The sequence below is a fragment of the Ascidia mentula genome, chromosome 3, assembly GCF_947561715.1.
Source record: "Ascidia mentula chromosome 3, kaAscMent1.1, whole genome shotgun sequence".
Taxonomy (NCBI): domain Eukaryota; kingdom Metazoa; phylum Chordata; class Ascidiacea; order Phlebobranchia; family Ascidiidae; genus Ascidia; species Ascidia mentula.
Genome location: NC_138568.1, coordinates 19,483,001 through 19,496,351, shown reverse-complemented (window position 1 = coordinate 19,496,351; position 13,351 = coordinate 19,483,001). Strand labels below are relative to the sequence as shown.

General features: G+C 37.3%; 2 protein-coding genes across 2 annotated transcripts; both read right to left on the bottom strand.

Annotated features, from left to right (window-relative positions):
* Positions 1–315: 315 nt before the first annotated feature.
* LOC145896124 (rRNA methyltransferase 3, mitochondrial-like) lies at positions 316–3,485 on the bottom strand. The gene is made up of 5 exons (XM_082984982.1): positions 2,765–3,485; positions 1,992–2,137; positions 1,501–1,618; positions 1,080–1,312; positions 316–937 (listed from the first exon to the last, which is right to left on the bottom strand). Exons 1-5 carry the CDS (start codon positions 3,179–3,181, stop codon positions 628–630), a joined length of 1,224 nt encoding a protein of 407 aa, XP_082841108.1. The 5' UTR covers positions 3,182–3,485; the 3' UTR covers positions 316–627.
* A 160-nt stretch (positions 3,486–3,645) lies between these two features.
* LOC145896120 (inositol polyphosphate 5-phosphatase OCRL-like) lies at positions 3,646–13,046 on the bottom strand. Its single transcript, XM_082984975.1, has 17 exons — positions 12,522–13,046; positions 12,229–12,402; positions 11,863–11,964; positions 11,569–11,683; positions 10,808–10,924; positions 10,276–10,460; positions 9,270–9,381; positions 8,880–9,066; positions 8,059–8,159; positions 7,488–7,598; positions 7,060–7,225; positions 6,864–6,974; positions 6,278–6,402; positions 5,940–6,038; positions 5,676–5,772; positions 5,375–5,611; positions 3,646–4,995 (listed from the first exon to the last, which is right to left on the bottom strand). The coding sequence occupies exons 1-17, from the start codon at positions 12,941–12,943 to the stop codon at positions 4,865–4,867; spliced, it is 2,592 nt and encodes an 863-aa protein (XP_082841101.1). The 5' UTR covers positions 12,944–13,046; the 3' UTR covers positions 3,646–4,864.
* Between the last annotated feature and the right edge of the window lie 305 nt (positions 13,047–13,351).

Here is a 13,351-nt window from a genome sequence, read left to right as displayed (position 1 = left end):
CACATAAATATGTCTTTAGCGACGATGCGCCTGATCAATTGCCTCACAGCTAAGCCCTTATGACTGCGTAGTCGATGAATAACTTAATGCTTAGGATTGTGTGTACACATAGGGTAAAATCAACATTCGCCATTTTTTTCTGGTTCAAACGTGTGAGGTGGAATCACCGTGCAAGTGAATGTAAGGAATTTGACTGCAACAAGCAAGTGCGGATCCAGAATTTTTCTATAAGGGGCGGTTGCTTCCAAAACTCATTGCGACGTCCCGTTGCATCAGGAACACAAGCACGCTAGTGATAATCGGAAATTAATCTCAAGACATGCCCTTTGTTTTGGTGTATATAACATATTCTACGGGGGCTTCCAGACATTAAAACCGCAAAGCCGAAAGCGTCACAGACTTTTTTTTTTAACGAAAAACATAATAATAGAACAACTGTATTCAAAGTAGAAGTCCAGGTTGGAGGCCATCCACAGTGTTTTCAAATGTATGTGTGCAGACAGCACGCAATCTCAAGTTAACGATTGGTTTGTTGCCATTCCTGGGCTTTTCCCTAGCACTTGGTCTACCAGTAGCCGCTATTATCATTATTCGACAACGAAAGCGACCACAACAAAACGCATGTTTTTATTCTGTTTTCTGCTTCTGCGCCAGAATTTGCCTCCGAGAATCAAACAACAATACACTGGCTGATGTCATCACACTTGGTTTGTCTGTCGGTGACGTCACAGGTAACGTCACGGCTTTACATTGTGTACCGAGCGATCGCTGGGTGATGCAGAAGTTATAGCCGTCGCGATCAATCCGCCCAATAACAATGATGTTGGATTTGGGGGAGAGCGCCATCTCGTGGTAGGGAATACTGGGAATTTTTCCGCTCACGATGTCAGCGTCGTCCGTTTTTTCGTTCGCATCTCCCACTATATCGCGATACAGGCTAAAAAATAAGTGAAATAGAGAAAGTTTAGCAAACCAGTATTTGTGCGCTGACAAGCTGGTGTAAATTACACCGTCAAGGGGGCTAACAGATAGCTGATAACTCGTCCCAACGGCAATAGTTTGCAAATTGATCCACATACCTCGTTCTTTCCACTATATCCTCGTATTGCGATTCCGACGTAACGTCTTGTAACGATATCCCATCCAAGTTATTGCTTGCGATGAACAGGTTATCGGGCTTCTGAATTTTCGCAATTTTTTCCATTTTCTCCCAGTCCATTGAACTGTGAACAGGAATATTGAAATGGGCTCCGTTTCCTGTTTTCAAAACCTCCATATTCCAAATGTCGACGCATCCATCCATGACGTAAACCTAATGTGGAGAAGGCAGTGAAGCGGTTCAGTTTTGTAGGCGTTCATGTTAACTACACATTATTCTTGCAGTAACATGTCATCAACGTATTTGTACATTTCGACAAACCCTCTATAGTCCTTTTCTATCACAACACATGTACAGCAAAAACGTATTGCAGGTAAAGTGAACAAGGACAATTCGCTTACCTCTTTGCATCCAGTAACGTTGGCAACACCAAGCACACATCCCATAGTTCTGGCGTCCAATATTCCAGTGCAAATTAACGTCAATGGAAGGTATATCGCTTCTTTGTTCTCTGCTCTCCTGCAAAACATTCATATTCTTCAACGAAACGTATACTTGGTGGTAAAACTTTCCATGGATTACTATTGGAACTATTGGAACCTAGAGTTTATTGCACCTAACATGTATTTCAACAACAAACAGTGTAAACCAGTGCTTCTCAATCTCTTTCGCGGGTGTTAAGCATTTGTAAAGATTCATAGCACTTGACACACAAATAATATATCTATTAGGGAGATTAAAAAATTCTGTCCTATCGTGATAAATTGGTGTCGCTGACAGAAAGACTATTTCCAGTGGAGGACTAGATTCTGGAAAATTGAGAAATCAGTCTATCTGGGAAATTTGTTTACAGAGCATCGTAAAGCAGGAATGCTATATTGGATGAAGTTACTTGTCAACGATTTTCTTTCTGGTAACTTCGTCTTGTTGCGTCATCAACGCATAAACCCCTTCAACGTTTTTACTTGAGAATTCGTCAAGAACCCTTTGTGACACCATAAACAGGTTTGTCTTGCGTAGAACGTCGATAGGGAGACCCTGTAGGAGATAAAAAAAAACTACGTTGTTACTTTTGCTAGTTTTCACTGGTATCTTGGTTCTTTATATAACAAGCACTTTGGAAGCACGTCAATCGCCCCGTCGTCAAATCTGAGCCTTTTTATGCACGTGATAATATGCAAGCATAACTGTTGAAGTGTTTTTTTTTCAGATTTCCTTACTAAGACAAGTACATGTTGTTATAAGGGCATCGCCTGGTGTCTTACTAAAACACATTATATAAAATTGGTCCAAGAGGTGAAAATCGTCGTGTTACCATGCTTTCGCATAGTAAGGCAGAATCGCCCAACTGCGCAGGCCCTTTATATTTGGCGATCTCAGCTCTGGTATTTCGATCATCAGGTTCACTGGCATCCAGCCAACCTGGATCAGCCATTCTTCCCGACAAGTCAGAGCGAGGTACGAAAAATCAAGCTCCCGGTGAGGTTTAAACTTATGACCCTGGGCAAACCAGGCCCAACGCTCTACTGACTGAGCTACAGGAGCACAGCGGTTTCACGGAGTATATTGTGGCCAGATATGGAAAATGATATAGTCTTATGTAAATACACATAAGTACTACGTGACGTACATACAACATCTAATCAATATGCTGAAATCCAATACCTCGAGATGTTCAAAGCGACTGAAGTAGACACATCTCACGTACGACCCGCTCCTCATCGCTTCTCTGATTAGGGACTTCCCATGCAAAGCGCATACTTTGTGCGTGCTCCGGTATCTCGACGTTTTTACGTTGCACATCATGTTGGAAAACTTATTCCGCGAGTCTTTCCCCAAATTTTCGTAGCGGAGATCAAGAAGGCTGGTTGCTATCGGTGGCTTTTCTTTCTTCTGTTGTTCTGGTTGCTTCGCTTTTGCCTTTTTAAGTTTTTTCGCTTCAAGTTCGGACTCGTATTGTTCGATGTTCTCGTATGCTCCGTACACTTTTCGACTCACACTGAGGCGTTTGTGTCGTGAACACGTGACCACACCGGTCCGCAGTGACGTCAGCAGGTTGGATAACACACCTAAGCTTGTCATTTTATATGTAATATAGTGCGCGGCCTATAGAAACAAAGGTATATTGTTGAGGGATTATTAAGCAATAGAAGTGATCGACTGAAGCAAATACTACTTTTTCTACAGCAAGGGGAAAATAAAAACTTACTAGACAAAAACATAGATAGCTTTTGTTGCAATTCAAGCAACCTCTCTTTATAGAAGTAAAGTTAAATATACACATGGCTCACACACGTAAAGTCTTGATAATGATGGTATTACAGGTTACACAAGCTTTAACCTCCGTTTGATGTCACATAGCTCCAAGACATCGTAAATGGATAAAACAAGCCGTAACACACATATGAACCTGACCATAACTTACTATCTGAAACTTTAGGCCAACATTTTTAGGCATGTGTTTACTAAAAGAAACACAGGTCATGTAATGTCGGCCACTACTGGCGTGGAACACATCACCACATGCAAAACAACTTGTTCTTTAATAGGCGCGGACAACTTTAAAATATATATTGCACGCACTGAAACTATATACGTAAACACATACATACTGAATACTGTGTTGGTAATAACAAGTCTACCAGCACTTGAAATTTTTAATGAAAAAGTTATGGCTTGGGATGCAGCAACAAGTACACGTATGATCTTACTAATGCTGTTCCTTTGCAAACGTTACGTTTTCACGATATATAACATGTACATATTTGTATTAAAAATCGACGTTTATAGGGTATAGCTACCATGAGAAGCAGGGGTTATTAACTTGAAGTTGAAATGAGTGTTTAAATGACACAAAAATAAACAGCAAGACAACTAAGTTGGGAACTGGAAAGCATTGTCAATGGCAACAGATATAGCTTCAAATTTGTATGTGCAAACGGCTGCGGTGGCAAAAAGTTTAGGATACCGGTGTGCGTTGAAGCCTTTCAGGCTCAATAACTACACGATGCATATGTTTTCCCTTTGCACTTTTCTGTAAGAAAGAATTTTGCGTGAATTCCCTTCACAAGGCAGCGGCCAAAATACGGCTTGGAAAGGAGAAGAATGTTTCCATCAAACACTTGTTCCAAAACAAGTTCACCCACTAAATCATGAATTACAAAACCGAAAGCAAATGTTTCAAATTCACTGAAATGTTCACTGGTACTTGGTCTACTGAATTGTGATGAATATTATCAGCAGACCAAACATCTTCAGCACGAATTGCAAGCATTAGTACACACGACTGTTTGACATGGTGTTACAACACTGACTAACCAAAATGCGAAACACAAATCTTCAATTAGAAAAGATCGAGATGATTTTTTATAATAGCTACGTCATCTCTTCAATTAGAAAAGATCGAGATGAAGTAGCTAACCGGCAAGTCCATATACCAGGTGAACTGGTGCATTGATGGCTCGAACAATTGATACTGTGGAAAGCTCTTCCGATTTGCTTTGTAATTTGAAATGGAAATAAAACCTTTGACCGACAAACCAGTTTCTTGTAGCATTAAGTAGTATGACCGGCACCGTCTGTTAATTCGAGTTACGGCAAGACTTGGTGCAAGTACATGAGAACTTCCTTCACAATTAAAGCAGAGCAACAGCTTCCAAAACGAGTTCCACGACTATCTCTGTGCCAAATCCGCCCATTCATAAAAATACATAAGCGGGACTTTCCCAATGGGAAAAAACCAACGAGAAGGAAACAGTAGTTTGTTCATTCGTCAATTTTGTTGCGCAGAAAAACTTCCATGAATTTGTTGGAGCGAATCCGTTCCATTCTGGCCTCGTGTCCGGCCCGCCGATTATTGTTCTGAGTTCTTAGAAGCAACCCACTAAAAATTGTGGCTGCAACAATGTATGGAGAAAAGCTTATTTTGCGATCACCATAAAGAAAGTTACTTTTAAGCTGAGCAACATTCTTAATGGGTCGAAATTTTAGTTTGTTGACAGCACTTGCGGGCGTTGTTTAACCAACGTCTAAATTTTTTTTTTTGCTGATGTAGAAATGTAAAATGACAAAATGTAAGTGTTTTTTTTGTAACTACAACGTTTTGAACAAAAAATTACGCCCATTCCTGTAGGAATCATAATTATGTGAGTGATATGACATTGAAAGCAAGCGGTTACATCTAAACATTACTACATTACCTATACAAATAGATTATTACGCCTAAAACAAACACTGCCATCTGTCGTTTAAACGAAACGCAAGTATATGTTGTACCTGTTTGATATACAGTGAGACCGTTGTCGTCTTTATATTTAATGAGTTCTTGAAGAAAGGCGAGCAGGTAGTTGAATACATTCCTGTGTCTTATCGGCATGGTTTTCACCAGTTCTTTGGCGCGGTTGAAATCATCGGCCACGCTAATGCAGGGGGTGTAATAATTGAATGGAATCACTGGTTCGGGGAGGGCAACGAGGAAATGTAATAGCGTCTCGGCTATCGAATGGTTGGAACCTGAAGATAAATATTTTGAATTGATTGTCGTTACTGATGTGAAAGGAGGTGTCTGAGGTGGTACCTGGTAATGTGGTATCTGTTGATGGAAGACTGGAATCAAGAATTTCTTCGATTTTCTGAACTTCGTGATGCAGTCCAGGTTGCTGGAACAGGTCAGACTGAAATACAGAATATAAATTTCATTTCGATTATGGTTTTATGGCCTGCATGTTGCACCTTGTATTTAAATCAGCCTTAAGGAATAGAAGGTCAACTAAAAACCTTTTTGTTCAAAAAAAATTTTTTTCGAGAACTTATTGATTTCTCACTTCAATAGAAATCATACCTGATGTTTTGCATGTCTATGGAGATGATCCAGGATCCACCAAAGCTCCTTGGGTACTTGAAGGGCTTTGTCTGATGCGTCATACTGATCAATAGAGCACTGTGACAAAAAAATAAACCAGTGAAACTACACAAACAAACCAGAACTAAAAATCCATATAAAAGATGGGCCAGACTTTTTGTTCTCAGAATCATGAGTATATCTGCAATAGTGTTCCTATTTTTGTAAGAAATGTCTAATTTTTACAAATTTTTACACAGGGCTAAGCCAAAAAATGTTAACAGTTACTTGAACAATGGATGTCTTACAGGACAAAGTTTTTTATGACGATAACTCACCAATCTTGTTATCTCCTTGCGATCTGTTTGCTGAATCGGTTTGTTCATTCGACAGAGAGCTTCAATTGACATTCCAAAACAGCTCGGAACATATTTACCAGTTAGCGTGATGAAAAAGTCCTTACCTGTGTCAAGTAAAAACTATTCTAAAACAAATGGACGAAAAAAAGTAGCTAACATTTATTCAATGAAACAAATTTTGCTATGGGTGCAAAATAAGTGGAGTTAATAACTTTCATTATACTTAAAATGATTAACAGCATTTTAGCTTTGGCTTTTTTTTTCAAAATTTTGCTAAGTTTAGCATTATTGTTCCAAAAAATATGTCATATATTTTTAAAACTGCATTTATCAACCAGTAAAAACTGACGATCCACCTGTTTATCCCACATTGAAAAAACAGCTATGGTTAACTTTGAACATACCGTACTTAGATTTGCTTAAAACTGGTCTACATATAAACCTTATTTAAATGCAAGCACCAAGCACATTGTTATAACTGCCAATCATCCTAATATAATTTGCAATAAGTGTGTGCAACATTACTTTACAAAACTGTTGATAGAATTGGAAAACATGTTTTTACCTCCAACAAGATGCAATATAAGAATATCATCCAGTTGTTCTAGACCTTTGTTTAATGCTGGGGCAGTAATTTTATTGACGTAAACCTCAAATTCCAGCTCTAGTTTTTCACCTTCAACAACAATGAAGTGCATTTTTTTTCAATGGACAGTGGTCCAGGTGTCAGTCACAATATTCATTTGTTGAGGATTACATACCAGGCATAACATAACCCTGGCTTTTGGATACCGTCAGCCATGGTTTGCAGAAAGTTTTGTCCCCGAGTTTGCTGATGAACTCAAAGTGGCAAGGAGTCTGTCCTGTGTTATGTAACTCAACTGTTTGTGTCGAGGGCTGGTGAAACTTAACTGTACCAAAATCAACCTAAAAACAAAAATATGTTCTCTTAAATGCACATTTTGATTTTTAATCTTCAATTTACTAAATCAGTGTCTCATTTTTGTTCGTTTTGTCTCATTCGGTTACGGTGGCAATGACACTTTTAACCGGAAATATGTAAAAAAATCATAAATATTTTTGACATAACATAACACAACTTAATTTAAAGATTTTTCATTTCGTTATATACGCGAATTGAGCAATTGATAAAAAAGTTTAACCCAGCTTTCATGGACACATTATTTACAGTGTGTTGACTTAAAGTCATGGTGGGGAGCCAATCGTTTTCCAGGCGATCAAGTTTACGAATTTCCTCCTCGTAAACTCTGCGGTGCTTGTCTTGATCAATAATTTTTACCTGTTTAGTTAAAAATATGATTGTTCTTCGTTTATAATCAATGTCACAATAACAACAACAACTTTGGTTTTGCCAAGTTGGCGACTACACTAGCTATGAAATCAATACACTGGTGCATTGAACTATCAGGGTTTAAAGTAAACAGTTATCAACATTATCATGGATAAAAAAGTAAATGCAAACATATATGATGCAGGCATAAAATTCAAAGCAACATTTGCTGAAAGGTAACTGCCAAGAAAAACACAATACCTGTGTATTCTGTGTGCTGTACCACGCAACAAGTAACAAAATCAATTCTAATCTTATCAACTATGTTAATAAGGAGACTTGCCTATTTATCATTCAACACAACTTGTCTCACAATCATTTGTACACATGTTATACTATTAAACTTATCTCTTTTATATACTGTGTGGTAAATTTAGGTTTCTGCAGATAACTTATAGATAAGACTTACCGCAATATCAAACAACACGCTGACTGGCTTATGGTCACTGATCTTTAAGGCAGGATGTGATCGATATTTCAGGAGATTCACTGCCTTTGTTGGCTTCTTAGCTGCAAAAACATGCAAATAATATGCATATTTGGTGGCTAATGTTTTGTTTCAATGGACGGCACTTAACAGTCTTGTAAATGTATTTAATGTGTATTTGAATAATAATACAGCTTGGGAGGGATTGGAAACAATATGAGGTATAAATATATTGGCATATTGCTGAGTAAAACTTTTAAGTCAATCTTTTAGAAATATTAGCATTGTATTTCAATTAATCTGTTCTTTTCGCAATTAAACAAATATTTTTATACACTGATGTTTTGTCTGTTATTCAACTAGGCGTCACCAGGGTTACAGATTAGTTGAATAAGTATAAACATATGAATGGAAATATGTGTCAAAAATCCATAGCAATCAGTATGTGAAATTTCTCATGTTGTAACACCTTAGAGTGGATTAAACCACCAAATCATGATCCCTTGCAATATTTGAGCAAATTGACAGAAACTTCCTTTCATAAGAAATGTTTTAGTAGGGATTTGAGGTGAACACTTTTTAGTAGGCAACCAACAATAAAAACTTGTTTTAAGTTTCAGTACAAGTAGAGAGAGAGATGACATTTTATGGCACACTTGGAAATTTAAGATGTGTTGTAACAGTGAGCAAACAAAGAGTCCATAAGTTGTGAATGTTACAAAAACTGTAACCAACGTTTGGTCAGGAAAAACTATGTTGCACTTAATCAAACCTTCGAAAAGGCTGGACACAATGCCACTTACCGGATGTATTATTTTGCTGGAGGGCAACCTCCCTCCAAAGTATTCGGTCGCACCAAGCAGGTGCTCGACATTTTTCGCTTGTATCCCATTGGTCAGTACCAGGGTCATATTTGTATGTTGGTCTGAATTTTATGTCACCTTCTTCAAAACCTTTGAATACGGTGCCCAAACCCCTCTGGCATTGCAACTGCAAATAACATAACTCTGCTATCAGTTTAACATTTGAAAATATTGACACCAAAACATCAATACTAATTAAGCTTTTATAAAGTGGCCATCATTAAATTACACAAGATCTTATTTAGGTTTTCTATATTGGGAACTTGCTTTAATCAGCAGACCAAAGCAAATATTTTGTGCATGAGGCCACTATTGTTTTTCTAAACACACCTGATCATTTTCAAGCATAGGTTTATAATGCTCTTCAGTGGCAAGTTCCTTAACAAGGTCCGGATGCATGCTATCAATCCTGTAGTTAAGATCTCCAAGCCAGATCAGCACACTGCCAATAAAATAACCTTGGTTATTGTGCAAAGCTTGGAAAAGGGGGCCTGTTGACATAATGTGTTTAAAGTTTCAATGCGCACAGCACAACAATGGAAGAATGCACTTTTAGATACCATGTACTTTTTTTATAGTTGACTTTTCATCACATTATAACTGATATATAATATGTGTTAACTGGCATTGTTATTAATGCAACTGTTTATAGCTCACAGATGACTTGCAGCAAAGGTAACAAACCACAAGAATCATGTCAAAACACAGGATGAGGGCATGGGTAGGCTTGCCAAACATTTATTACTGTTTGCTAAACTAAGTTGAACTCCGCAAAACATGTCCATAGGGCCATAGATAATGCTACAAGTAAAGTTACAGGTGTTATGCATATGGGTAAAATTATTTCAATTGTAACTTTTTTCACTTTTAATGCATTGCATAATCCTAATTTTGTTGGGATTTAAGATAATTTAATTGTACAGCCCTGTTAAAAACCTTCTGTTTATTAAGTTCAGTGGGTGGTTTAGAAACGACAATAAATAAAAATGAATTGGGGGTAACCCACGCTTGCCCTGATTAAACTTACCATTTTTCGCCTATTACAATAGGGTAATAAATCATTTTGTCAGGCAAATTGTTGGAAAATAATGGGAAGTCAGTTAAGAATAGGTGTGTGCAGTCAGTTATTATCCATTATAACACAAATAGTCACACTATTTTTAAGAAAAGCAATTTTTACAAGTTAGCCCAACAGATTTTGTTAATGTGCTGTTTGGAAATAATATATTACATGCATCAATTTGGATACATAACAAACAAAACAAGTTTCAATTAAACCCTCATCAATTTGTTACATTTGTCACATGAAAATGTGTAATAAGGCAGTGTTCCTTACTCATGTTGAAACACTGTCAGGTTGTTTTCTTGTATGGAGTCAACAAATCTCATTCTGGAACAGATATCGGAATAATCCTGATTGCGTCGTTGCACTTCCTCAGAATGTGCAGCGAGGTGAGAATTGACTGCACATATTGTGGTGCTGTGTATGTTGAACCGCACTCCAACTCCGCCCTTATTACCCTGGAAAACAAAATGCAAGAAACCTCTCGAGACTGTTTATACTTGCACATAAAAGGTAGAGTAAAAAAGATGCAATTTTCTATTTTATTTTTACACTACTTCAGTGCATACCAGTGTCTACTGAAAGGGTTATAGTATACATACATATATATATAAATTTGTTATTGGCAATTCTAAATTACTTTAAATAAAATCTCTTTTACAAAAACAAATATATTGTTGTTTAATCAAGGTGGTTAAAAAAAAACAGGAAAACTATGCAAAACTGCACACATGTGCATCATGAACTTATTCTTCTACTTTAAACAAGTAAGGAAAATTGAGGTCCTTCCGAGGTCAAAACCCACCATTTTTCCAAGCAGTCCCGTCCCAACCTGATGTGCGATGACGTTGGTAATGTGTGGTACATGATGTTTCGATGCAAATACCAATAACATCATACCAACTAACCGGTTGAGTTTCATCTGCAAATGTAATCAGGTAAGAGGAGGAAACGAAAATGTCAAACAGTATTGGGGGCAGTGGATGATGTAGGGGGAGTGTTTTGTTTTCAGAACACTTAACTCAGCAATTTGGCACATTTTTTTAAATGGGTGTAAAAGTGTCCACGCAGGAACGAACTCTACAGCCGAGTGTTCGTCTCCGCAGTTGCTTTGTTTTTCGGTTGTGCGTGCTGCATTCATGTGGCGATGACCTCTTATGAAACTATCATTTGTTGTGCAACTAAAAAGTTTTGTATTTTGCAGAAGTTGTTCCATATTTCGCTTAACTACTGTAATGCACTACCTGTTTTTTAAAGCTTAATTTACATAGTAAATGTCGAAAATTTTTTTTAAATGCATCTACTGGCTTCATAAATTAAATACCGAAACCGAACATCCACCTTATATTTTCTAGATCAACCACTTAGGGGTGTTTATTTATTAAAGTAAGGAAGTAAAAGCAAGTGGCACCACTTCCCTTGGCTAAAAAACGATGAATAAATAAAATTTAGTTTCTGTTTGGCACCATCACAACCCGAACTACATATGACAGTGCCACATATGAATAAAATATGTATATATGGAAGGCAAATGCTAGTCATTTAGTCCATATTAACTGTATGTACCAGGACATATTCTCCTTTTGGGTGAAGGGCTTGTCGTACACGTTTAAGCCATTCATCCTCACGAGCAGATTCTGCAAACACAAATGCTTCTTTGCTCAAATCAAGTTCCTGGAACCTGGAAAAGTAAAATCACTTCATGTTAAAATGAGTGGCAGAAGTTGTCATTTTGTAACAATTTAACTGGTTTCAAAGAAAAAATAGCACAAAAAATAGGGTAGCATTGTTTACATAAGCAGGCAAACCATTATATCGGCAAATAATATTTGATATATTAACAATAAAATATGTATATACCCAATAATGTAAATATCAGGTGGCTCTTCATCGCAAGCAGTCCAAGGACCCAAAGCTTCTGCTGGAAATTGGCCGTTCACATTCCAAGTTCCAACAAATATTCTGAATTATACACATATTTTTTAGGGCATTTATAGAAAAATATGTGTCCGGAGTTAAAATCTATTGACTTTCGTGTAAGACAAATATATTTCAATAAAAATGCATCATCAGTGTCTAACTCAAATAGAAACTTGTTGATTTGCTTTTTTCTTCAAGAATATTTATGTGGTAATAGTAAGTCAAAGTTCAGGTTTGTCAAACACCACCCATTTCAAATTCTCGAATGTTAGCATGAAATAGAGTAAACACAAACAACACTTTTACTTGAACGGTTTCCTCTTCGTGTAGTCATCCTGTCTTTTTGCCATGTACAGCTGCATGAGTTGTTCTCGTTGCCCAAGAAACTTGCTTGCCATCTCATTTTGACCGGTTGCTCCACTAAAAGGTCCGACGTTGAAGTGAGATTTTCCTATGTGCTGGACATCAGGGGTTGAAACACTGACAATGTGAAACAGAACAATTAATTTCAGCAAAACAGCTACCTTTATTTTGCAACAATCCGAATAGATGTAAAACTGCATTATGTGTAATACATGCTAAAATATGTAATTAAGTACCTCCGGTTTGATTCAAAACTTTTTTGTTGAGTTACACTGTCGGAGATGTGGTTGTCATTGTCATTAGAGTTCAAGTAACTCACAAATGATGAAGACTTATTTTTGAAACTACCCAGATCATCTTTTTCATTTTGAGTTCTGGATGGCTGTCTGCTGATAACCGCCTTGTTGTCAAACTCCAGTAAAATAGAATCAGCTGAAGTTCCGCTTACTGTTTGCGAACGTGGTGAAAGAGGAGGGGCTCTTGAAGTTGGGGGTGGTGGCGGGGGCCTAACGGGCCTTCTTGGTTGAGTTGGTTTTACTTCATTTGATTTCAGTGGGTCAAATTCTGACAGGTCATTTAGGTTATGAAGGTCAGCCAGTTCAATCAGATTGCTGCTCGGAGCTCCATTGTTTTGGTTAGTAGAACTTGTATTTTCCATTATGTCAATATCATTTCAAGTAGCTTTGTGCGATATTGTTTGATTGGATCTACATCCCATGAATAAGCTATTTTATACCTATAGGTTTTATCCAAAAAATAAGTTATTTGAATCTATAGATTAAATTCAACAACATGCATAAGAATAAGATCCAACCAACGCTTTGTCAACTGAAAATTCAAGTAAACAACAGTTGTATTCGACTTCTCTTCAACATGAAAGCAATATATAAACACCTACCAACTGGCCTCAACATTCGTTTCTCACTCAGCAGCAATTCTTGTCACGCCTGAAATTGTTTTCTTTTCTCAATTTCCACTGAAACTAAACCTTCTTAAACTTGTAAACACAAACCACCGCAGATTAATATTCCGATACTGCAGGACTGCAACAAAATATTTTCAATGT

What these genes read in the sequence shown, in the direction of transcription:
- LOC145896124 (XM_082984982.1), bottom strand. Translation starts at nt 3,181, where the DNA reads ATGACAAGCTTAGGTGTGTTATCCAACCTGCTGACGTCACTGCGGACC. An exon ending in ACGTTACTGGATGCAAAGAG is followed by an intron (nt 1,313 to 1,500) that starts GTAAGCGAATTG and finishes TCTCCACATTAG; the next exon opens with GTTTACGTCATGGATGGATG. An exon ending in GATATAGTGGAAAGAACGAG is followed by an intron (nt 938 to 1,079) that starts GTATGTGGATCA and finishes CTTATTTTTTAG; the next exon opens with CCTGTATCGCGATATAGTGG.
- LOC145896120 (XM_082984975.1), bottom strand. Translation starts at nt 12,943, where the DNA reads ATGGAAAATACAAGTTCTACTAACCAAAACAATGGAGCTCCGAGCAGC. An exon ending in CTATGCTTGAAAATGATCAG is followed by an intron (nt 9,067 to 9,269) that starts GTGTGTTTAGAA and finishes TGTTATTTGCAG; the next exon opens with TTGCAATGCCAGAGGGGTTT. An exon ending in AACAGATACCACATTACCAG is followed by an intron (nt 5,612 to 5,675) that starts GTACCACCTCAG and finishes ATTTATCTTCAG; the next exon opens with GTTCCAACCATTCGATAGCC.